Consider the following 27316-nt stretch of genomic DNA (forward strand, 5'->3'; position numbering starts at 1 on the left):
GGAACCATCCATCAGGAAGGAAGGAAGGAAGCATCAGGAAGGAAGGAACCATCAGGAAGGAAGGAAGGAAGGAAAGAACCATCAGGAAGGAAGGAAGGAAGGAAGGAACCATCAGGAAGGAAGGAACCATCAGGAAGGAAGGAAGGAAGGAAGGAAGGAAGGAAGGAAGGAAGGAAGGAAGGAAGCAGGAAGGAAGGAATGAACCATCCATCAGGAAGGAAGGAAGAATGGATGGATGGAAGGAAGAAAGGGTGGGTGGGTGGATGGATGTAGGAAGGAAGGAAGGAAGGGTGGGTGGGTGGATGGATGAAAGAAGGGTGGGTGGAAGGAAGGAAGGAAGGAAGGAAGGAAGGAAGGGTGGGTGGGTGGATGGATGGATGGATGTAGGAAGGAAGGAAGGAAGGGTGGGTGGGTGGATGGATGGATGAAAGAAGGGTGGGTGGAAGGAAGGAAGGAAGGAAGGAACCATCCATCCAGGAAGGAAGGATGGATGGATGGATGGAAGGAAGGAAGGGTGGGTGGGTGGATGTAGGAAGGAAGGAAGGAAGGAAGGAAGGAAGGAAGGAAGGAAGGGTGGGTGGGTGGATGGATGTAGGAAGGAAGGAAGGAAGGGTGGGTGGGTGGATGTAGGAAGGAAGGAAGGAAGGAAGGAAGGAAGGAAGGAAGGGTGGGTGGGTGGATGGATGGATGGATGTAGGAAGGAAGGAAGGAAGGGTGGGTGGGTGGATGGATGGATGAAAGAAGGGTGGGTGGAAGGAAGGAAGGAAGGAAGGAAGGAAGGAAGGAAGGAACCATCCATCCAGGAAGGAAGGATGGATGGATGGATGGATGGAAGGAAGGAAGGGTGGGTGGGTGGATGTAGGAAGGAAGGAAGGAAAGAAGGAAGGAAGGAAGGAAGGAAGGAAGGAAGGAAGGAACCATCCATCCATCCATCCATCCATCCCAATACAACATATCAAAGCATATCATTGGCCGGTTCATCCATACGCTACCATGACAACATGTACCATCTGCTGCTGCTGTTTAGTTGTAAACTACTTTGGTTGCCATGGTTTCTTGCTCCCGGTGTAGCCTGTTTCCTATTCTATTGTCTTGACTGCCATTTTGTCAACGTTTGCCATCATGTCAACTATTAGACCATTTTAGAAAACAATTACTTCTTCTCCAAAATGGACCAAATGGGGTTGATTTATAAAATCATAAAAAAGATATTACTTTTTATTATTAATATTACTGATTATATCACATCATAATATCATACCAAGTAACGTGTATGTAATTTGAGAGGTCAGAGGCACTATTACGGGGTTACTACCACTATTTTGCACACTTTAATGTATAGATATTTCATAAAAAAATTAATAAATTGTTCATTGTTCCACGCTTTTGTGTGGTTTTACACTTTTACAGTTTATTATCATTACAAGATATGAAACGTTACAGAATACACATGCTGTGTATGTGTTATTAGTCACATTCCCGAGTTGTCGATAAATAATACAAGTTATGACCTGTAAATAATTAAAAACTTAAATGTTACTTTCAATAATAATATTGAAAAGGCAGATAATTGCTCCTTAATTATGGGTATTATTATCGCCATGCTTTATAAATTATGTATTTAAGCATCTCGGAAAATGCAGTTAGCATCGTTAATTAGTTCCAGAAGTCCGACCTCGACCTGAAACTGAATTTTTTCCCATAAAAATTATGTAATTCCAATTAATCATTTCCATCAATGTAATACATGAAATCAACAGAATGTAAACTGAATCGTGTTTACGCTTAAAAGGACTTAAAAGTAGATGCAGCATTGCAGAATAGAATCAGGAACACTTGGGATCTTGGTAAAGGCATTAAGCATGGGATCAACGTTCCCGAAAAGGAAATCCATCCATGACAAGACCTGTATTAACCCTTAAATGCACCAAAGACTGGACCCTACACTCTTCCATAAGTGGGTCAAAAATGAGTTAAAAATAAGTTAAAAATGAGAATGGCATGATATCAAAAAAAATGTTTTTTGAGAAATACCTGGAATATGAAAAATAAAAAAATTAAAAAAAATTAATTAAGAAGATATTTCAAGAAAACAACCTGACCGGGTCATTTTTGGGGTAGTAACACAAAAACTAAAATTTCTTAAAATTTATAAAAATAAGTTAAAAATGTGAATGGCATGATATCAAAAACATGTTTTTTGAGGAATACCTGGAATATGAAATGATAACATTTTTTAATTACGAACATATTTCAAGAAAACAACCTGACCGGGTCATTTTTGACCCACTTATGGAAGGTTGGGGTAGTAACACAAAAACTAAAATTTCTTAAAATGTATAAAAATAAGTTAAAAATGTGAATGGCATGATATCAAAAAACATATTTTTTGAGGAATACCTGGAATATGAAAAATTAAAAAATTAAAAAATTAAAAAATTAAAAAATTAAAAAATTAAAAAAATAAAAAATTAAAAAATTAAAAAATTAAATTATTAAAACATTAAAACATTAAAACATTAAAACATTAAAACATTGAAAAATTCAAAAATTAAAAACTAAAAATTAAAAATTAAACAAATTCTTAAAATGTATAAAAAATAATATAATAATTATATATTTTATAAATATATATACTTATTTATTGATATATAATTATTATTAAAATTACAAAGATATTTCAAGATTTTTTTTGGGACCCACTTATGCATTTAAGGGTTAAAAAAATCCTTTGCAAAATGAACAATAGTCATAGTACCTTAGAAGTTGAGATTGATAAAGCTCTTGTATTGGATCCTGTTAGCTTACACACACGTACGTACTCTGCAACAACTGGACCTTTAACACCATTCATCACACACACGGCATTAGTACAACAACTACTAACCAAGAAGTTACCTTTTCATGTAATACACATATACATACAGTACAGTAGAGTACTTTTCCTTGGCTGTGGTGCTCGGATTCTATTTCTACCATTTCTCAGCCTAAATTCAACAGTTCACTAACCACAGGCGGAGTGGAAATCAACCCACGGAACGAGAAACAACCGGTACGTCACTCCATTCCACGTACAGAATCACAGCAAGAATCACGAACTGACGACATGTTGTCTTTTTCAGGATTACATTCAGAGTTGCGTTTTCCAAGAGTCTGCACCAATGGGCTTCCAGGAAGGGTCTTTGGAGTCCAATTCTCTTTGCGGCGAGGGACGGAGGAGTGAGGCGGTTCAAAGCTAAATTTATCGCATCTTGTAGTCGTGGGATATAGCCGCCTCGCACAGTTGTCCTTTGAAATCCAGCTCAAAGGTAAAGTCCAAGTCCCGCTGTGCCGAGGAAATAAATGGTTGTGAGTACAATTCTACGATTTGGATTGATGTTTGTCACTCATTGAAAAAAAAAAAAAAAAGTCCGATGCTGTTATAACACTTACAACGTTTTTGTCATTCGGCTTCATTGCGATGCTGCCGGTGATTTCCTCCCCTCTTCGCACCGTCAGATAGTCCTCCAGGTAGAACACCGTCTGCTTCCAGTGGGTGTAGGCAGCATCCGGAGCTGGGACACATACAAGAAGCAGGGGGGGATTCAAACCTTTTCCAGGTAAGGGCCACAAAGTGAAAAATTGAAGTAAAATATGCTAAGAAGTGATATCATTTGGGAAAGTATTATATGGATAAAGTTATACAATTCCTAGAAGAAAATTGATCCAGAAATTATTCCTTTCTCTTTAATATTCTCATAAAAATACAGCAGTTTTTATTTTGTTTTTGTAGATTTTGTTATAATTATTTTTGACTTTTTACTTAAATTTTTTTTTACCTTTTAAAAAAATCCCAAAACTGTATTTAATATTTATTTATGTATTTATTTATTTATTTATTTATTATGAGCTAAAACGCATATTTAAAAAAATCTCACTGCTACTAAAATGATATTATGTTTGCTCATAATATTACAAGTTTATTCTTGTTAGCAAAATACTTATAATAATAAAATAATACAAAATAATACAAAAAATATTTTTATAATATTTAATATTCTCATAAAATTACAGCTGTTTTCTTTCCTTTTTGTAGAGTTTGTTGTCATAATTATTTTGACGTTTTAACTTTTGACTTTTTTATTTTATTTTTGACCTTTTTAAAAAAAATCCCCAAATCTGTATTTAATATTTATATATTTATTTGTGTATTTATTTATAAATATTTATTTATTTATTTATTATGACCTAAAACGTATATAAAAAAAATCTCATTGCTACTAAAATGACATTATGTTTCCTCATTATATTACAAGTTTATTCTTGTTAAAAAAACACTTTAAAAATATTTTTATAATATTTAATATTCTCATAAAATTACAGCAGTTTTTATTTCTTTTTTGTAGATTTTGTTGTCATAATTATTTAGACTTTTTAGCTTTTTTTTTTAAAAATTTTTGACCTTTTAAAAAATGTTTCCCAAAATCTGTATTTAATATTTATTCATGTATTTATTTATAAATATCAATTAATTTATTTATTATGACCTAAAACGCATATTTAAAAAAATCTCATTGCTACTAAAATGACATTATGTTTGCTCATAATATTACAAGTTTATTCTTGTTAGCAAAATACTTATAAAATACTACTACTAATAATAATTTTTATAATATTTAATATTCTCATAAAAAGATTTTATTTCCCAACTATTTCAATTTCCTTTTTGTAGATTTTGTTGTCATTATTATTTTGACTTTACCTTTAATTTTTCCCCCCCAAAACTATATTTAATATGTGTATTATTTCTTAATTTATGTAAACGATTGATATATTTTATATTTAATATTTTATGTTGCTATAATTAGTTTTAACAATATTCCAACGGTTAGTTTAATAAAATTACAACTTTTCTCTTAATATTTTGACTTTATTTTTGTAAACTTACTGCTGATTTTTCACTTTTCTGTTTAATTTGTATTTTTAGAATGTTGAGCGGGCCAATGACAGAACAGTTAAATATGCTAAAATTTGTTCTATAAATATGCACATGATATATTAAAATGTTTTTAAAGTGTTTTGGCGGGGGACCACTGTGCAAGGAAAATAAAACGTCTAAAGGTTAGATACTTATTTGGAATTTTTAAAAGTGACAAATCCATCAAGACTAGTATTATAAAGTATAAAAACAGCAGTTCTAAAATATGTTAATTCGCTCTATCACCACTAGAGGTCAGCCAAACACTACAATCACTCACATCCTCATTTCATTTCATTCATCCTGTTGTGTTAATCATTCTATTAATAACAATATCTGAGATATTACAGTATTATGCAAATAATGATTGCAAGTATTTATAGTTTCTAATGCTTTAACTCCAAACCTCAAGTTAAAGTAAAAATGGCGTCCCCTTACCGGTGGAGAAACCAGTCTTTTTGTGACATTTGGTGAATTCGATGTTGAAGTAGGTGACCAGTGCATGAATGTAATCATTTCTCTGGATTTGCAGGCAGAAGGCTGACATGAAGGAAAGGTCTTCGGTCTTCACCGTGTAGATGTCCACTTCCTGCAAGCATGAAAGATTGACCTCTGACATACGCTGTATCATCTCAAAGGTAAGAGGGGTCATGGATCTGATGTAGATTTGATGACTATGGACTTGACTTCATATAAGACTTCAATTAATTCTGTTTTGATGACTTTGGACTTGACTTCATGTCAGACTTCAAGTCAGTTTTGATGACTATGGACTTGACTTCATATCAGACTTCAAGTCAGTTTGTATGACTTTGGACTTGACTTCATATCAGACTTAATTCAATTTTGATGACTATGGATTTGACTTTATATCAGACTTCAATTCAGTTTTGATGACTTTGGATTGACTTCATATCAGACTTGAAGTCAGTTTTGATGACATTGGACTTGACTTCATATCAGACTTCAATTCAGTTTTGATGACTATGGACTTGACTTCATATCAGACTTCAATTCAGTTTTGATGACTATGGACTTGACTTCATATCAGACTTCACGTCAGCTTAGATGACTTTGGACTTGACTTCATATCAGACTTCAAGTCAGTTTTGATGACTTTGGACTTGGCTTCATATCAGACTTCAATTCAGTTTTGATGACATTGGACTTGACTTCATATCAGACTTCAATTCAGTTTTGATGACATTGGCATTGACTTCATATCAGACTTCAATTCAGTTTTGATGACATTGGACTTGACTTCATATCAGACTTCAATTCAGTTTTGATGACTATGGACTTGACTTCATATCAGACTTCACGTCAGTTTAGATGACTTTGGACTTGGCTTTCTATCAGACTTCAATTCAGTTTTGATGACTTTGGACTTGACTTCATATCAGACTTAATTCAATTTTGATGACTATGGACTTGACTTCATATCAGACTGCAAGTAGGTTTTGATTACTATGGACTTGACTTCATATCAGACTTAAATTCAATTTTGATGACTATGGATTTGACTTCATATCAGACTTCATGTCAGTTCTGATGACTTTGGAATTGACTTCATATCAGACTTAATTCAATTTTTATGACTATGGATTTGACTTCATATCAGACTGCAAGTCAGTTTTGATGACATTGGACTTGACTTCATATCAGACTTCAAGTCAGTTTTGATGACTGTGGACTTGACTTCATATCAGGCTTCAATTCAGTTTTCATGACTATGGATTTGACTTCATATCAGACTTCAAGTCAGTTTTGATGACTATGGACTTAACTTCATATCAGACTTAAATTCAATTTTGATGACTATGGACCTGACTTCATATCATACTTCAATTCAGTTTTGATGACTATGGATTTGACTTCATATCAGACTTTAAGACAGTTTTGATGACTTTGGACTTGACTTCATATCATACTTCAATTCAATTTTGATGACTATGGATTTGACTTCATATCAGACTTTAAGACAGTTTTGATGACTTTGGACTTGACTTTATATCATACTTCAATTCAATTTTGATGACTATGGATTTGACTTCATATCAGACTTGAAGTCAGTTTTGATGACATTGGACTTGACTTCATATCAGACTTCAATTCAGTTTTGATGACTATGGACTTGACTTCATATCAGACTTAATTAAATTTTCATGACTATGGATTTGACTTCATATCAGACTGCAGGTCAGTTTTGATGACTATGGACTTGACTTCATATCAGACTGCAGGTCAGTTTTGATGACTACGGACCTGACTTCATATCAGACATCAATTCAGTTTTGATGACTATGGACTTGACTTCATATCAGACTTCACGTCAGTTTAGATGACTTTGGACTTGACTTCATATCAGACTTCAAATCAGTTTTGATGACTTTGGACTTGACTTCATATCAGACTTCAATTAATTCAGTTTTGATGACTATGGACTTGACTTCATATCAGACTTCAATTCAGTTTTGATGACTTTGGATTTGACTTCATATCAGACTTCAATTCAGTTTTGATAACTATGGATTTGACTTCATATCAGACTTCAAGTCAGTTTTGATGACTTTGGACATGACTTCATATCAGACTTCAATTCAGTTTTGATGACTTTGGATTTGACTTCATATCAGACTTCAATAAATTCAGTTTTGATGACTTTGGACATGACTTCATATCAGACTTGAAGTCAGTTTTGATGACTATGGACTTGACTTCATATCAGACTTAATTCAATTTTTATGACTATGGATTTGACTTCATATCAGACTGCAGGTCAGTTTTGATGACTATGGACTTGACTTCATATCAGACTTCAATTCAGTTTTGATGACTATGGACTTGACTTCATATCAGACTTCACGTCAGTTTAGATGACTTTGGACATGACTTCATATCAGACTTCAAATCAGTTTTGATGACTTTGGACTTGACTTCATATCAGACTTAACTCAATTTTGATGACTATGGATTTGACTTCATATCAGACTTCTAGTCAGTTTTGATGACTATGGACTTGACTTCATGTCAGACGTCAAGTCAGTTTTAATGATTATGGATTTGACTTGATATCAGACTTAATTCTATTTTGATGACTATGGATCTGACTTGACTTCATCATATCAGATTCCAATTTAGTTTTGATGACTATGGACTTGTCTTCATATCAGACTTCAATTCAGTTTTGATGACTATGGATTTGACTTCATATCAGACTTCAAGTCAGTTTTGATGACTTTGGACTTGACTTCATATCAGACTTGAAAACAAGCTTTTGTTGAATCTGTCTTGCTGCATTTTGCTAAACACTAAACAGACTTCTAAGGACTCGAACATTTTAAGCCTACGTGTCCGGTTTTGACTTGACTTCATCACCGACGTCCAATCATAATGACTTTTAGTGAAGCTGCAGTCGGATATTATAGTGGGAAGCGCTAGCTCTCTTTTCCAAAAATCCAAAAATAGACCGCGATCCAAGCTGCATTCATTTATTTTTCTTTTTTTTATTTTTTCTCCCCAAAATGCCACAGGCTCTGCAGAATCCCTGTGTGATATTTCACAATTAGCGTCAAACACGGGTTTAAATCAAAGAATAGAAAAGGGCGCCTGGCAACCAGCAAGTTTTGGAATGATGGAATAATCACACAATAATAATTCTCCCGTCTCCGTGACAAAAGTGAAAATGGGCTGAGACAATTGCAGAACTGATACGTTTAAGCGTGACATGCGTGGCATAGCCAAGAGATGAAGCTACATGATTGTTCCTATCTTCTATACGATTATACTGGAAAGACTGTTATATTTGACTTGGGTGGACTATGGACTATGGTGGTAGCATCTGACGTACCTTGACCTTAAAGTTTCACGTATTTGTTACAATCTAGACAGAACTAGCCATGGTGGTAGCATCTGACGTACCTTGACCTTGACCTACAAGTTTCACGTTTTTGTCACAATTTAGACGGAACTAGCCATGGTGGTAGCATCTGACGTACCTTGACCTAAAGTTTCGTGTTAGCATCTGATGTACCTTGACCTAAAATTTCGTGTTAGCATCTGACGTACCTTGACCTAAAATTTCGTGTTAGCATCTGACGTACCTTGACCTAAAGTTTCGTGTTAGCATCTGACGTACCTTGACCTAAAATTTTGCGTTAGCATCTGACGTACCTTGACCTAAAGTTTCACGTATTTGTTACAATCTAGACAGAACTAGCCATGGTGGTAGCATCTGACGTACCTTGACCTAAAAGTTTCACGTATTTGTTAAGATCTAGACAGACATAGCAATGGTGGTAGCATCTGACGTACCTTGACCTAAAATTTTGCGTTAGCATCTGACGTATCTTGACCTACAAGTTTCACGTTTTTGTCACAATCTAGGCGGAACTAGCCATGGTGGTAGCATCTGACGTACCTTGACCTAAAGTTTCGCGTATTTGTTACAATCGAGACGGAACTAGCCATGGTGGTAGCATCTGACGTACCTTGACCTTGACCTACAAGTTTCACATTTTTGTCACAATCTAGACGGAACTAGCCATGGTGGTAGCATCTGACGTACCTTGACCTTGACCTACAAGTTTCACATTTTTGTCACAATCTAGACGGAACTAGCCATGGTGGTAGCATCTGACGTACCTTGACGTAAGGGTTTCACATATTCGTTACAATCTAGACGGAACTAGCCAGGGTGGAAGCATCTGACGTACCTTGACCCAAAGTTTCGTGTTAGCATCTGACGTACCTTGACCTAAAGTTTCGTGTTAGCATCTGACGTACCTTGACCTAAAATTTCGTGTTAGCATCTGACGTACCTTGACCTAAAATTTCGTGTTAGCATCTGACGTACCTTGACCTAAAGTTTCGTGTTAGCATCTGATGTACCTTGACCTAAAATTTCGTGTTAGCATCTGACGTACCTTGACCTAAAGTTTCGTGTTAGCATCTGACGTACCTTGACCTAAAGTTTCGTGTTAGCATCTGACGTACCTTGACCTAAAGTTTCGTGTTAGCATCTGACGTACCTTGACCTAAAGTTTCGTGTTAGCATCTGACGTACCTTGACCTAAAGTTTCGTGTTAGCATCTGACGTACCTTGACCTAAAATTTCGTGTTGGCATCTGACGTACCTTGACCTAAAGTTTCGTGTTAGCATCTGACGTACCTTGACCTAAAATTCACGTTTTTGTCACAATTTAGATGGAATTAGCCATGGTGGTAGCATCTGACGTACCTTGACCTAAAGTTTCGTGTTAGCATCTGACGTACCTTGACCTAAAGTTTTGCGTTAGCTTCTGACGTACCTTGACCTAAAGTTTCGCATATTTGTTACAACCTAGACAGAACTAGCCATGGTGGTAGCATCTGACGTACCTTGACGTACAAGTTTCACATATCCGTTACAATCGAGACGGAACTAGCCATGGTGGTAGCATCTGACGTACCTTGACCTAAAGTTTCGTGTTAGCATCTGACGTACCTTGACCTAAAGTTTTGCGTTAGCTTCTGACGTACCTTGACCTAAAGTTTCGCATATTTGTTACAATCTAGACAGAACTAGCCATGGTGGTAGCATCTGACGTACCTTGACGTACAAGTTTCACATATCCGTTACAATCGAGACGGAACTAGCCATGGTGGTAGCATCTGACGTACCTTGACCTAAAGTTTCGTGTTAGCATCTGACGTACCTTGACCTAAAGTTTCGTGTTAGCATCTGACGTACCTTGACCTAAAATTTTGCGTTAGCATCTGACGTACCTTGACCTAAAGTTTCGTGTTAGCATCTGACGTACCTTGACCTAAAATTTCGTGTTGGCATCTGACGTACCTTGACCTAAAATTTCGTGTTAGCATCTGACGTACCTTGACCTAAAATTTCGTGTTAGCATCTGACGTACCTTGACCTAAAGTTTCGTGTTAGCATCTGACGTACCTTGACCTAAAGTTTCGCGTATTCGTTAAAATCTAGACAGAAATAGCCATGGTGGTAGCATCTGACGTACCTTGACCTAAAGTTTCGCGTTAGCATCTGACGTACCTTGACCTACAAGTTTCACATTTTTGTTACAATTGAGACGGAACTAGCCATAGTCGTACCATCTGACGTACCTTGAACTAGAAGTTTCACGTTTTTGTCACAATCTAGACGGAACTAGCCATGGTGGTAGCATCTGACGTACCTTGACCAGGCAGGAGTTGGTCACCACCTGTTTAGGGTCCACTACGTCAACCAGAGGCTCCTTCATTGCCACATCGCGGATACAAGTCATGTCAAAGCCGTACACGTTCTCCCACCCTGGAAGAACAATAGAAGAACAATTCAGTTCAGTCATCGAGCGCATATAAAAATTATGCAAATGTCCATGGTGTTAGTCAGTTTTGATGACTATGGACTTGACTTCATATCAGACTTCAAGTCAGTTTTGATGACTATGAACCTGACTTCATATCAGACTTCAATTCAGTTTTGATGACTATAGACTTGACTTCATATCAGACTTCTAGTCAGTTTTGATGACTATGGACTTGACTTCATATCAGACTTCAGACTTGACTATGGACTTAACTTCATATTAGACTTCAAGTCAGTTTTGATGACTATGGATTTGACTTCATATCAGACTTCAAGTCAGTTTTGATGACTATGGACTTGACTTCATATCAGACATCAAGTCAGTTTTGATGACTTTGGACCTGACTTCAAATCAGACTTCAATTCAGTTTTGATCACTATGGATTTGACTTCATATCAGACTTCAAGTCAATTTTGATGACTATGGACTTGAATCCATATCAGACTTCAAGTCAGTTTTCATGACTGTGGATTTGACTTCATATCAGACTCCAATTCAGTTTTGATGACTATGGACTTGACTTCATATCAGACTTCAAGTCAGTTTTAATGACTATGGACTTGACCTCGTATCAGACTTCAATTCAGTTTTGATGACTATGGACATGACTTCATATCAGACTTCAAGTCAGTTTTCATGACTATGGACTTGAATCCATATCAGACTTGAAGTCAGTTTCGATGACTGTGGACTTGACTTCATATCAGACTTCAAATCAGTTTTGATGACTATGGACTCGACTTCATATCAGACTTCAAGTCAGTTTTGATGACTATGGACTTGACTTCATATCAGACTTCTAATCAGTTTTGATGACTGTGGATTTGACTTCATATCAGACTTCAAGTCAGTTTTGATGACTTCAGACTTGGCTTCATATCAGACTTCAAGTCAGTTTTGTACTCACAATGGATCTTGAAGTCTTTATACTGCCTGTCCTCGATGGCCAAAACGTACAAAGACGCTCGATCGGGAAACATGAATCCACCTGGTTTCTATTTGAAAAATAAATGAAGAATAAATGAAGTTATGCATACTCAAAGTTCTTAAAAAAGTTTCACTTACTTAAGTCGAGTTCATTTAACATGTTGTTCCATTTTAAGTACTTTTAATTAATATGTTTTGATTAAATTGAACTATGGCTATATTAAGTAAGATGAACTTAAAAACATAGTTTACATACAACTTAAGCGACTGTAAATCCGATTGCTCGAAATAATTAATTGGTATAAGTATAGTTAACTTAAAATTTTCTTTAAATTTCTTTAAAAAATTTTGATTAATATGAACTTTTTGCAGATTTGTGTAACCTACTTAAAATAATTGGTAGTTACTTATAAAAAAAATTATCTACACTGTAAAAGTCGATTGTTCAAAGTACTTAAATAAATGAAGTTATGCATACTTAAAGTTCTTTAAAAAGTTCTAATAACTTAATTATGTCAAGTTCTTTTAACATGTTGTTCCATTTGAGTACTTTTAATTGAGTACTTTTAACTAATAAATCTAGTTAAATTAACTAGTGAATCAAAATGCTCAAAATAATTAATTGGTAAAAGTATAAAATTTTAAATAATCATTACTTATTAATATTAATTAATTAATATATTTTTTAAATTAATAAATAATTAATAAAATTTTCTTAAAAGTTCTACTTATAAATGTTGTTTGCCACTTGCATTATCTGTCTTTTCTGTTTATTTAACTTGTAATTTTTTGATTAATATGAACTTTTTGCAGATTTGTGTACCCTACTTAAAATAATTGGTAGTTACTTATAAAAAATTATCTACACTGTAAAAGTCAAATGTTCAAAGTACTTAAATAAATGAAGTTATGCATACTTTTAAAAGTTCTTTAAAAAGTTTTAATAACTTAATTATGTCAAGTTTATTTAACACGTTGTTCCATTTTGAGTACTTTTAACTGAGTGCTTTTAACTAATAAATCTAGTTAAATTAACTAGTAAATCAGATTGCTCAAAATAATTAATTGGTATAAGTATAAAATTTTAAATAATAATTAATTATTAATAATAAAAAAAATAGTAAATTAATAAAAAAAAATTAAGTTCTACTTATAAATGTTGATTGCCAGTTGCATTATCTGTCTTTTCGGTTTATTTTACTTGTAATTTTTGATTATGAATATAATAGTAGTAGTTACTTATAAAAAAAGTAATTATTAAACATGAAAAAATCAAACTTAAGAATCAATGAAGAATAAATCTATTGCATCAGATAGATAAATAATTATGGTGAACATTAATAATCTGCTTTTACTGTATGCAATCCTGCGTACCAGCCACTTGTCCCTGGCAAAGATAACCGTGTTGAGCATGGATTCGTAGAAGAGACAGTAGCCCATCCACTCGGATATAATGATATCAACCTTCTCCACCGGAAGCTCCACTTCCTCCACTTTTCCATTGATGATAGTGATCACTGAAACACAGATTGATAGGATCTGATCAAATGTGGATTCTGTGAATGGGAAAATATTATGACTTTATTCCCATAATATTATAAAGTTCTTTATTATTAAATGATTAAATAATTAAAAATAATTAAAAATAATTAAAAATAATTAAAAATAATTAAAAAATAATTAAAAAATAATTAAAAATAATTAAAAAAAAAATTTAAAATTATTTAATTATTTACAATTATTTACAAATATTTACAAATATTTACAATATTTACAATATTTACAATATTTACAATATTTACAATATTTACAATTATTATTATTTAAAATTATTTAAAATTATTTACAATCATTTAAAATTATTTACAATTATTATTATTTAAAATTATTTACAATTATTATTATTTAAAATTATTTAAAAATATTTAAAATTATTAAATGATTATTAAAATCTTTACTCTTTGATATTTCAACTTCAACCCTGGTTTAATCATTTCCAAAAACTGTCTGTCCTAACCATGCGTTGCGTTCATTGTTACCAGAAAGATAAGCAAAGTGGATCTTACCGCTGTCGAGATGGTTGGACTTGATGATTCTTTCGGAGTATTCGGAAATACTGGAACATTCAATCTGGGGGTGGAAAACAGAAAGAAGTTTTCGATTTCGATTCGATTGAGAAGTCTTGCACTATTAGGAAGAGTTGTGGGACATTTTTAGAAGAACAGGAGGTCCATGTGGTGGGAATGAAGACATCAGAAGTATGAACTCTTAATGCAGGAGATGTCAAACAAAAGCCAATGGAATTCCTCTGGTTGGAACGCATGGAAAAGTATGTATTTCATTACTGGGGACAATGGAGATATCATTTGGAGATTATTATTGTTGATCAATAATTGAATCCTCATGTTGTGGTCAGTGCATGTCTAATGTTGTGTTCCTGGTCGGAGGCCGGGGGTTATCTTGGTTCCTTTTTCCCGTGGTGGCAGCTGACTGGATTACTATGTGATTATGTGTTCCAAATGACATCTGGACTTGTTGGAGAGGGAACGCCACAGGGAATTTCAACTGCCTTTGAGACACATTTGGAGACAATCTGGCAGGATTTGATGTGGCTTGCCTTTTTCGAATTTTATTTTTTTTATTTTTATAGACAAAAACTATTTTCAGACATTTTTTGTTGTTTCTTGTTAATATTTTTCTTGTTTCTTGTTAATCTTTATTTTATTTTATTTTATTTTATTTTATTTTATTTTATTTTATTTTATTTTATTTTATTTTATTTTATTTTATTTTATGTGTTTTTTGCAGACAAAAAATATTTTCAGAGATTTTTTGTTGTTTGTTTACCAAAAATTCTCAAATTTGCAGGGTTGTGAATACTAAATTGCGAATGTGGAAGGATCCACTGGACTTCCCGGCGACATCTGTGGCGGTCTCCATCCACTGATTGAACCACACTCGACGTAAGTAATTCATGTTTTAGCATTTGTTGACAGGATGTACATGTGGCCTTAATATGGAATCCAGCACTCGTATTTTATCGGTACGCCACAGTATCATTTTAGTTCCCGTTTTTGTTATTATTATTATTATTTTTCTCTTTTTAAAAAGGCACATTATTTTATTTTATTTTATTTTATTTTATTTTATTTTATTTTATTTTAGTTTAGTTTAGTTTAGTTTAGTTTAGTTTAGTTTAGTTTAGTTTAGTTTAGTTTAGTTTAGTTTTTTGCTGACAAAAACAATTTTCAGAGATTTTTTGTTGTTTCTTTACCAAAAATCCTCAAATTTGCAGGGTTGTGAATACTAAATTGCGAATGTGGAAGGATCCACTGGACTTCCCGGCGACATCTGTGGCGGTCTCCATCCACTGATTGAACCACACTCGACGTAAGTAATTCATGTTTTAGCATTTTTTGACAGGATGTACATGTGGCCTTAATATGGAATCCAGCATTATTTTATTTTATTTTATTTTATTTATCGGTACGCCACAGTATCATTTTAGTTCCCGTTTTTGTTATTATTATTATTATTTTTCTCTTTTTAAAAAGGCACATTATTTTATTTTATTTTATTTTATTTTATTTTATTTTATTTTATTTTATTAAAAGTTACGTTTGTTCACTTCCTGCTTTCCTAATTTAATTTAATTTAATTTAATTTAATTAATTAAATTAGGAAAGCAGGAAGTAATTAAATTTAATTAAATTTATTTAAATTAGGAAAGCAAGAAGTGAACAAATGTAACATTTAATTTAATTAAATCAAATAAAAAAAATAATAAATTAAATTAAATTAAAAAAAATTAAAACAAAAAAACTTAAGCTATTTTAGGAAAGCAGGAAGTAAACAAATGTAACAGTTAGCTGTTGTAGATAATATCTCGAACCGAGTGGGTAAATATTCCATTCCTAACAATCTCATCAACATGGTTCCAGCTTATGGAGCATACTCCATTTGGGGATTAATTGTTCCCGATGAACCGAATGAATAATTTTTCATAATTTCACAGAATGAAGCACATTCCATCAAACTCTCACAGAATATATGCATTTTTAACAAATCCTAAACTAATTTCTTACATAAGTTGTTGAATAGATATAAAGTTTTTATTTTATTTTATTTTATTTTATTTTATTTTATTTTATTTTAGTTGTTAGTTGTTATTATTATTATTTTTCCCTTTTTAAAAAGGCACATTTGACAGGGTGGTCTTTCTGCCAGCCTCTTTCCAAGCAATTCCAGTTAATATTCCTACCCCGAAGGAAGCTAATATATGCTGTCCGGGTCATGTACCAAAGCCAGATACATGTGCTTATCCCGAGCTAGCGGTGTGTATCCTCCAACATGACCTGACTACCAATTACTGGTGACAAGAAAGGGCTCTGATGTCGTTATGGCCGCCATGTGTACAAGCGGCCATGACGCTTTCATCACGGGAGTCCTGTAAGATTAGACTAAGCCTCGCCTACGGTTCACTGGTTCAAAAATATACGTCCATGTATACAAGGAACAAGTCACTTCCAGTCACAGACCGTGGACTCTGTCAAGATGAGCTCCAGCCTGGATTTAGACCCCGATAAAGATCCATGGGCGTACTTACCCCGTACACGTGCTTGGCTCCTGCTTTGGCTGCAAACATGGATAAGATCCCGGTACCGCTTCCCACATCCAGAACTACTTTATCCTTGAATACGTGCTTGTTGTGGTACATGGCGTTGCGGTAGGTGAGGGTCCTCACTTCGTCCTTGAGCATCTCCTGGTTGAAGACAAGGTCGGAAAAATGGCCGTTCATTTTCCATATTCATTCATTTTCTACTGCTTATCCTCACAAGGGTCATGGGGGGTGCTGGAGCCACAGTATCATTTTATTTCCCGTTGTTGTTATTATTATTATTATTTTTCCCTTTTTAAAAAGGCACATTTATTTTATTTTATTTTATTTTATTTTATTTTATTTTATTTTTATTTTATTTTATTTTATTTTATTTTATTTTATTTTATTTTATTTTATTTTATTTTATTTTATTTTATTTTATTTTTATTTTTATTTTTATTTTTATTTTTATTTTTATTTTTATTTATGTACATGTGGCCTTAATATATCCCAGCTGTCTTCAGGCGAGAGGCGGGGTCCACCCTGGACTGGTGGCCAGCCAATCACAGGGCACATATAGACAAACAACCATTCACACTCACATTCATACCTATAGATAATTTGGAGTCGCTAATTAACCTACCATGTTTTTTTCTCCGGAGTACCCGGAGAAAACCCACGCCTGCACGGGGTTCAAACTCTGCACAGAGATGGCCAAGGGTGGGATTGAACTCGGGTCTCCTAGCTGTGAGGTCTGCACGCTAACCACTCAACCACCGTGCAGCCCAAAAAAAATAAAAATAAAAAAATAAATAAATTCTTGAATATTTTAAATAAAATTAATTAAAATTTAATTAATAAAAATATTAAATATTATAATATTATTAATATAATATTAAATTAAAATATTACAAATTGACTTTAGTTAGAATAAATCTTTTTTCTTTTAATATTTTAAATATTTTTTATCTTGTAAATTTTTATGTAAATGTTTTATTCTCATTATGTTTTCAACTTAGTCCCATAATCAGGTCACTTAATATTTTATATTTAATATTGGGATATTATTCTTGTCAAATTACAGATTTTTTTCTTTTTTTCTTGTTGAATCATTTATATTTTATATTTTATATTTTATATTTTATATTTTATATTTTATATTTTATATTTTATATTTTATATTTTATATTTTATATTTTATATTTTATATTATTTTTACAATGTGCTGCATTTTAGAGGATTGTGACTGGTCTTTAATGGCACATAGAGTCTTGGGTCCTAGGATTATATAATCAGGAAACATAACAAAGATCATAACTTAAGTTTGACTATATATTGACATGGAACCAACCAATTTTTTTTGCGCTAAACGTTGACATTTCAAAATGTGCGTGAGACTCCAGCAGCGATGGAATCCGCCTTACGCGACACGCATGGATTTTGGAGAAAGTTCAAGGAAGCCGGAAATATGAATAAAATGCATCAGGAGAAAAATAAAAGTCGATGGAAGAAAAAGGTCAGCGTCATTCATAAACAAACGGGTGCCAAGCCATGATGCCGCCCGCCACTGCAGAAATGCCAGGTGAACTTATTCACCTTAAACTCTGAAGGAAGGAACGTAAGAACAGCTCAACAGGAACAGGAACGCTATCCTGCTTTCCTAATATAGTTTTAGTTTTTTTTAATTTAGTTTTTATTTAGTCTTTTTTATTTAGTTTTTTATTTAATAAATTTTAATTTTAATTTTAATTTTAATTTTAATTTTAATTTTAATTTTAATTTTAATTTTAATTTTAATTTTAATTTTAATTTTAATTTTAATTTTAATTTTAATTTTAATTTTAATTTTAATTTTAATTTTAATTTTAATTTTAATTTTAATTTTAATTTACATGGAGTACTAACGCTTATAATTGTGATTTTTTTTGTGTTGATATATTTAGTTTTCTGGAAGAAATTATTGGATTTCCATTATTTTGTTATTTCTGGAACGAATTGATGCTAAGCTAAGTTCTACTGCATCGGAGTGTAATGTTTTAATTTCATTTGAACCTGCATCAGATTACATGTCCAAAAGGAGTAGGAAGAAGCAAAGCTTATTAAATCCTACCCCTCCATCTGGTGCTTTTACAATCAGTAACTGTTACATTTGTTCACTTCCTGCTTTCCTAATATAGTTTTTAATTTTATTTGGACTGGTCTCCTTTTCCATATTACAACAAAAAATTTTAAATTCTTCAAATATTACAAGTTGATTCTAGTTAGAATACATATTTTTTTCTTCATATTTTTCTAATTCTAATTTTCTATATTTTTTTTCAAATATTTTTTATCTTGTAAATTTTGTTCTCGTAATGTTTTATTCTCAAAAGGAGGAGGAAGAAGCAAAGCTTATTAAATCCTACCCCTCCATCTGGTGCTTTTACAATCAGTAACTGTTACATTTGTTCACTTCCTGCTTTCCTAAAATTTAATTTAATTTAATTTAATTTAATTTAATTTAATTTAATTTAATTTAATTTAATTTAATTTAATTTAATTTAATTTAATTTAATTTAATTTAATTTAATTTAATTTAATTTAATTTAATTTAAAATATTACAAGTTGATTCTAGTTAGAATAAATATTTTTTCTTTATATTTTTCTAATTCTAATTTTCTATATATTTTTTAATATTTTATATCTTGTAAATTTTGTTCTCGTAATATTTCATTCTCATGATGTTTTCACCTTAGTCCCATAATCAGGTCACTTTATAATATTGGGATATTATTCTTGTCAAATTACAGATTTTTTTAGTTTGTTCTTGTTAAATCATATTTTTACAATGTGCTGCAGGTAGGCTGAAAATGGCCCCCAGCCTGCAATTTGGACACCCCGGGGCTAACCGAATGAATATGAAGCTAAGAAAATTTTTATTTTTATTTTTATTTTTATTTTTATTTTTATTTTTATTTTTATTTTTATTTTTATTTTTATTTTTATTTTTATTTTTATTTTTATTTTTATTTTTATTTTTATTTTTATTTTTATTTTTATTTTTATTTTTATTTTTATTTTTATTATTTAGCACCGTGTTCATGTCTGTCACACCAACATACCTCATGGATACCAAAATGGGCGTAAGAGTCAAAGTAGTAGTCCTTTGAGGTCATCTCTTCAGGGTTACACAGCTTGGCCATCTTGCCCCGCCCGGGGCAGCTGGGAAGGCTGGCGGCATGCGGCGTGTGAGGCGGGAGAACGGGTCTTGGGGTGGGCGGGATGCAAGGCACAGGCTTCGGCAAAGAGGTGGGCTGCGCCGATTGTGATGGGATGATGCAGACCTGCTGCGGTTGTGGCTGCTGTGGAAAAAATATAAAGTCAAAAACATAAATTGTTGAACTTTTTTGTTGTTATTATTATTATTATTATTACTGTTTTTAAAGTCTACATTGTTGGTGACTGGACTGTTTTTGGATGCCCCCAAAGTGCCCCCATTCTGCAGCTAAATCGACTTTTAGAGACGGTCCATACACTTGCTGGACTTTCTAGGGCGCACCAACGCCTCCTTCAAAACAATTGAATGCCTCTTATTGAAGTTCTTTATGATCTGATAAGTGGTTGGTTGAAGTGCCATCCTACTAGCAACAATATCCTTGCAGGTGACCATAACAACACAATAAAAATGAAAGCTTATTAAATCCTACCCCTCCATATGGTACTTTTACAATCATTAACTGCTACATTTGTTCACTTCCTGCTTTCCTAATATAATTTTATTTTTTTTTAGATTAGATTAGATTAGATTTTATTTTATTTTATTTTATTTTATTTTATTTTATTTTATTTTATTTTATTTTATTTTATTTTATTTTATTTTATTTTATTTTATTTTATTTTATTTTATTTTATTTTAATTTTAAATGAATTAATTTTAATTTTTATTTTTATTTTTATTTTTATTTTTATTTTTATTTTTATTTTTATTTTTATTTTTATTTTTATTTTTATTTTTATTTTTATTTTTATTTTTATTTTTATTTTTATTTTTATTTTTATTTTAAAATTCTTATTTTAAAATTTTTATTTTAAATTTTTATTTTAAATTTTTAATTTTTACAATTTTACATTTTAAATTTAATTTTATTTAATTTTTTGATTTAGACCTTTGAACCCAGCGGCCTCAAGCAAGAGACCCAATACGGCAGCCCCCAAACCAAAACCCCCCAATGCCTTGGCTGCATTCTGTCCATAAAAGGTAATGGTTTTATTTAATTTGAATATGCATCAGATTACAATTGAGTGCATCCCATAATCAGTTCCCAGTTCCACATGTCCAAAAGCTTTCCTAATATAGTGTAATTTTGATTTAATTTGATTTAATTTAATTTAATTTATATTTTATTGTATTTTATTTTATTTTATTTTATTTTATTTTATTTTATTTTATTTTATTTTATTTTATTTTATTTTATTTTATTTTATTTTATTTTATTTTATTTTATTTTTAAGGAGTAGGAAGAAGCAAAGCTTATTAAATCCTACCCCTCCATCTGGTACTTTCACAATCAGTAACTGTTACATTTGTTCACTTCCTGCTTTCCTAATATCATTTAAGTTATTTTTTATTGTTTTTTTGTATTTGTATTTTTATAAATAGAATAAAAAAAATATAATAAAATAAGATCCTGGTGCTGCTTCCCACATCCAGAACTACTTTACTTGCAGGTGACCATAACAACACAATAAAAATGATAATTTCTAGCAATTAGTTGCTATTCATCTTATGACTCTTCATAATTTTGATGTGTTTTGACGTTTGTCAACACAAGGCAAGGTATAGACATAATGCCCTGATTATCTGCTCCAGGGCCTGGCGGGGGTGGGGGGGGGGGGGGGGGGGGGCTGTCAGACTGTGCCTTTTGTGAGTGAGTGAAACCGAGAGGCAGGGATTCAGACGTGGATGCAATGAAGCGCTAAGCCATTCTTGTGTTTACACTGCTTTTGACCCAAAGGCCTTGGACCTTAATTGTCACCAACGGCAAAAGCAATACGTTGGTTTGAGAAGGAAAAGCTGTCGAGTGTGACAGTGCTGTATTTGCTCACGTTCATGCTGCAGCATGTCGACGCTCGGTCATGTCAAATTCACTCATTGGATTGTGGCAAATTCACACCAAAGCCTATGGTAATGGTAATGGTAATGGTAATGGTTTTATTTCATTTGAACATGCATCAGATTCCAATTGAGTGCATCCCATAATCAGTTCCCAGTTCCACATGTCCAAAAGGAGTAGGAAGAAGCAAAGCTTATTAAATCCTACCCCTCCATCTGGTACTTTTACAATCACTAACTGTTACATTTGTTCACTTCCTGCTTTCCTAATATAGTTTCAGTATAAAAAATACATTTTTAAATTTTAATTCTTATAATTTATAGCACATGATGACTTAATTTTAATTTTTTAATTATAATTTCTAATAATTTTATTTGACAAATTATAAATTAAAAATTGAAAATAAAATTGAAAAAAAAATAAAATTTATAATTTATAATTTATTTTATGAATAAAACTTAAATAAATAAATGTTAAATTTATATTATTATTTTTTTATTATTTTTTTAATAAAATAATTATAAATTATTAATATTAATATTATTACTAAATTATAAATTTAACATTTATTTATTTAAATTTTATTTATAAAATAAAGTAATTTTATAATTTATAATTTATAATTTATAATTTATAATTTATAATTTATAATTTATAATTACTTTATTTCATAAATTATAAATTTAAAATAAAAAAAATTTAAAAAAAATATAATTTATAATTATTTCATTTTATAAATTTATAATAATTTTATAAATTAATTAAATAAATTAATAATTATATAATAATTTATAATTTATAGTTATTTTATTTTACAAATGATAAATTATTCATTTTTATTTTTTTCAATTTTTGCCTTTTTCCATTTTTAATTTTTATTATTTATTTTTGTCATGCCATAATGGGTACCATAGTGCGTGTCAATATAGTGATATATATAGCACATCATGACTGGTTCAAGACTCTTCATCCTTGTATTTAGCAAACATCAACTGCTTGTATTGTTTCTTGAATTGGCTCATCGTTGTGCATTGTTTGATTTCCTTACTCAATCCATTCCCTAGTTTGATTCCACATACTGAAATGCTATGGCTAGCATAACGTAGTCCTAGCATAGAAGTGTTTCAAGAGGAATCCTCTTGTTGGCGTTTGTGTCTTTTTGACGACTAGTCTGGATCCAGCTGATATTGCTGGGGGGGGGGGGGGGGGGTGGGGGGGTGTATTTCCGTGGTGCAGTGAGTGAAACTGAGAGTCCCTGACTCATGCAAGATAAGGTGGCCTGCGTCCTTGCTGCCTGTCCCTTAGGATACATGAGCTTCCTTATTGCCTTGATCCCTGTCTGTGCTAACAATAATACATCATTGACATCCGGGTAGTACTTCTACATGTACAAAGTACATGTTGTACTGCTTGTTAGGATAAGACCCACTATGACCCAGATATAAAATATTCTCCCGATACATTATCACTAACGTGTCCTTGGATAGGGTGACTCCCATTACTGCCATCGTAGGTTGCCTACAGCCACAGTGTATATAATCACTTGTGGTCACTACTTTGATGGGTTAAATTCAGAGGTCAGATTATGTTTATTCATTCATTCATTCATTTTCTACTGCTTATCCTCACGAGGGTCGCAAGCATGCTGGAGTCTATCCCAGCTGTCTTCGGGCAAGAGGCGGGGTACACCCTGGACTGGTCGCCAGCCAATCACAGGGCACATATAGACAAAAAAAATCATAATTTTAGACACTGAGTGGGGAAGAAAGGCAAAATAAGAAGGCAAAAATGTACCACTTCCACAAGAAATGTGAGGATAATTTGGACACCAAACGTGATGGATGCCAAACGTGATGGACACCAAACGTGATGGACACCAAACCTGATGGACACCAAATGTGATGGACACCAAAACGTGATGGACACCAAACAAACGTGAAGGACACCAAACAAACGTGATGGACACTAAACGCGACATGATAAGAAATATGAGGATAATTTGGACACCAAAAGTGATGGGCGCCAAACGTGATGGACACCAAAACGTGATGGACACCAAACAAACGTGATGGACACCAAACAAACGTGATGGACACCAAAACGTGACGGACACCAAAACGTGACGGACACCAAAACGTGATGGACACCAAAATTTGATGGACACCAAAATTTGATGGACACCAAAACGTGATGGACACCAAACAAACGTGACGGACACCAAAACGTGACGGACACCAAAACGTGACGGACACCAAACAAACGTGACGGACACCAAAACGTGACGGACACCAAAACGTGACGGACACCAAACAAACGTGATGGACACCAAACAAACGTGATGGACACCAAACGCGACATGATGGACACCAAAACGTGATGGACACCAAGCAAACATGATGGACACCAAGCAAACATGATGGACACCAAACAAACGTGATGGACACCAAACAAACGTGATGGACAACAAACAAACGTGATGGACAACAAACGCGACATGATGGACACCAAACGCGACATGATGGACACCAAAACGTGATGGACACCAAACAAACGTGATGGACACCAAGCAAACGTGATGGACACCAAACAAACGTGATGGACACCAAACGCGATGGACGCCAAATGCGAACGTGATGGACACCAAACAAACGTGATGGACACCAAACGCGATGGACGCCAAATGCGAACGTGATGGACACCAAAACGTGATGGACACCAAATTGTGATGGACACCAAAACGTGATGGACACCAAAACACGATGGACACCAAACAAACGTGATGGACACCAAACAAACGTGATGGACACCAAACAAACGTGATGGACACCAAACAAACGTGATGGACACCAAACAAACGTGACGGACACCAAAACGTGACGGACACCAAACAAACATGACGGACACCAAACAAATGTGATGGACACCAAACAAACGTGATGGACACTAAACGCGACATGATGGACACCAAAACGTGATGGACACCAAACAAACGTGATGGACACCAAGCAAACGTGATGGACACCAAGCAAACGTGATGGACACCAAAAAAACGTGATGGACACCAAACAAACGTGATGGACACCAAACAAACGTGATGGACACCAAACAAACGTGATGGACACCAAACAAATGTGATGGACACCAAACAAATGTGATGGACACCAAACAAACGTGATGGACACCAAACGCGATGGACGCCAAACACGAACGTGATGACACCAAAACGTGATGGACACCAAATTGTGATGGACACCAAAACGCGATGGACACCAAACAAACATGATGGACACCAAACAAAAGTGATGGACACCAAACAAACATGATGGACACCAAACAAACGTGACGGGCACCAAACAAACGTGATGGACACCAAAACGTGATAGACACCAAACAAATGTGATGGACACCAAACAAATGTGATGGACACCAAACAAACATGATGGACACCAAACAAACATGACGGACACCAAACAAACGTGACGGACACCAAACAAACGTGATGGACACCAAACAAATGTGATGGACACCAAACGCGACGGACACCAAACGTACGGACACCAAACGTGACGGACACCAAAACGTGACGGACACCAAAACGTGAAGGACACCAAAACGTGACGGACACCAAAACGTGACGGACACCAAAACGTGACGGACACCAAAACGTGACGGACACCAAACAAACATGACGGACACCAAACAAACGTGATGGACACCAAACAAACGTGATGGACACCAAAACGTGATAGACACCAAACAAACGTGATGGACACCAAACAAACGTGATGGACACCAAACAAACGTGATGGACACCAAACAAACGTGATGGACACCAAACAAACGTGATGGACACCAAACAAATGTGATGGACACCAAACGCGACGGACAACAAACGTGATGGACACCAAACAAACGTGATGGACACCAAACAAACGTGACGGACACCAAACAAACGTGATGGACACCAAACAAACGTGACGGACACCAAACAAACGTGATGGACACCAAACAAACGTGATGGACACCAAACAAACGTGATGGACACCAAACAAACGTGATGGACACCAAACAAACGTGATGGATAACAAACAAACGTGATGGACACCAAACGTGACGGACACCAAAATGTGATGGACACCAAACGCGAACGTGATGGACGCCAAAAGGTGATGGACATCAAACGTGATGGACGCCAATACGTGAAGGACACCAAACGCGACGGACACCAAACATGACGGACACCAAACATGACGGACACCAAACATGACGGACACCAAGCAAACGTGACGGACACCAAGCAAATGTGATGGACACCAAACCATAACCAAAATCCATCATCTCCCTCCACTTTTAAGAGAGTCGTCGCTAACGCGGTTGCTTAAGTTTTCTTTCTCGTCATGAAGGCGAACCTCTGACCCCCCCCATGTACATATACGCCCCCCCACCCTTCCATAAACATAATTTATAGCTCAAAAATACAATTTTATAATAAATACTTTAGTGACCTTGCTTTAAAGCGATGTTCCCTCTGATGCTGCAGTGTTCCATAAGCTGCTGCAGTACCATGGACAGCGCAAGTGAATATACTTATATCAATAGATACAGGACAGACAAAGTACCTTGATGGAAATATGGAAATACTACTACAATACTGCTATTAATAGGGTATTTTAAATAGAAATACTACTTTTTAGTGGTTGCAGCAACATTTTTTTTTTTTAATTTTTTTTTAGTTTAAGTATTTTATCTGCAACTTTCACACATCCGGGCATCAGGAATCGAACTACTAAGTGTGATGAAAAATCCACTTACTCACCTCATTGCTGTCAGAATCCGCCATTTTTCTCCTAAGGAGCATGCAACGGGACGAGTGTTTAATTCCCATAAGAGCCAGAAAAAAAAATATTTTTTTTTGACACAGATGAGAGGAAAAAACTGCAACAGCGTCCACCTTCCCCGTGTTTGAGTCCCCTTTAGTTATTTGTTATTCAAATGCAGCGTGAAAAAAAAAAAAAAAAACTACACCGGCTTCCACAGCAGTGTTGCCGCCATGAAGTGGTCCAGATTCCACGGAGGAAAAAGTTTCCCATGCGCCAGTACCCCCCCCCCCCAGACCCCCCCACAATCCATCACTTCATCCGCAAACCCGTCAAGCAACATCCTGTCCCGAGTGTCTCACCATGATACGCGGATCCGAGTCGCACTCGAACGCATCAGCGCCACACGCCGGCGAACGCCATCCCCTGCTTTTGATTGATTCCACTACCGCAACGTTGCTTCTAAAAATAGTAACAGCGCTGTTACCTCACATGGCGCACACCCACCCACCCGCCCGCCGCCGCCGTCGCCGCGACTACATGCGCGGAAATCATAATG

The 27316-nt window shown here is 34.1% G+C and overlaps 2 protein-coding genes across 3 annotated transcripts in view; one reads left to right on the top strand and one right to left on the bottom strand.

Moving 5' to 3' along the window:
• Positions 1-817: 817 nt before the first annotated feature.
• Positions 818-27316, top strand: part of tspan9a (tetraspanin 9a) — a 324722-nt gene continuing 298223 nt past the window's right edge. The window contains exons 1-4 of the mRNA XM_058086241.1: positions 818-3599; positions 5490-5595; positions 15115-15209; positions 15542-15636. The gene's annotated coding sequence lies outside the window, so the exon portion shown is untranslated. The remainder of the gene's footprint in view (positions 3600-5489; positions 5596-15114; positions 15210-15541; positions 15637-27316) is intronic.
• Positions 2692-27193, bottom strand: LOC131137864 (protein arginine N-methyltransferase 8-B). Of its 2 annotated transcripts, none has more exons than XM_058086237.1 (10): positions 27120-27193; positions 19949-20188; positions 16853-17008; positions 14313-14376; positions 13621-13763; positions 12227-12314; positions 11146-11261; positions 5396-5546; positions 3433-3554; positions 2692-3325 (listed from the first exon to the last, which is right to left on the bottom strand). In XM_058086237.1, exons 1-10 carry the CDS (start codon positions 27120-27122, stop codon positions 3242-3244), a joined length of 1167 nt encoding a protein of 388 aa, XP_057942220.1. In that variant the 5' UTR covers positions 27123-27193; the 3' UTR covers positions 2692-3241. The 2 variants fall into 2 exon arrangements, with proteins under 2 accessions (XP_057942220.1, XP_057942219.1); XM_058086236.1 differs by lacking the exon at positions 27120-27193 and adding an exon at positions 26757-27099.

Source organism: Doryrhamphus excisus, chromosome 11, assembly GCF_030265055.1.
Source record: "Doryrhamphus excisus isolate RoL2022-K1 chromosome 11, RoL_Dexc_1.0, whole genome shotgun sequence".
NCBI lineage: Eukaryota > Metazoa > Chordata > Actinopteri > Syngnathiformes > Syngnathidae > Doryrhamphus > Doryrhamphus excisus.

Excerpts from the sequence above, each read along its gene's own strand:
- LOC131137864 (XM_058086236.1), bottom strand. The coding sequence starts at position 26,825 with ATGGGAATTAAACACTCGTCCCGTTGCATGCTCCTTAGGAGAAAAATG. Across the intron at positions 13,764-14,312 it reads GTCCAACCATCTCGACAGCG|TGATCACTATCATCAATGGA; the intron begins GTAAGATCCACT and ends TCTGTGTTTCAG. Across the intron at positions 12,315-13,620 it reads TTGCCAGGGACAAGTGGCTG|AAACCAGGTGGATTCATGTT; the intron begins GTACGCAGGATT and ends TTTTTCAAATAG.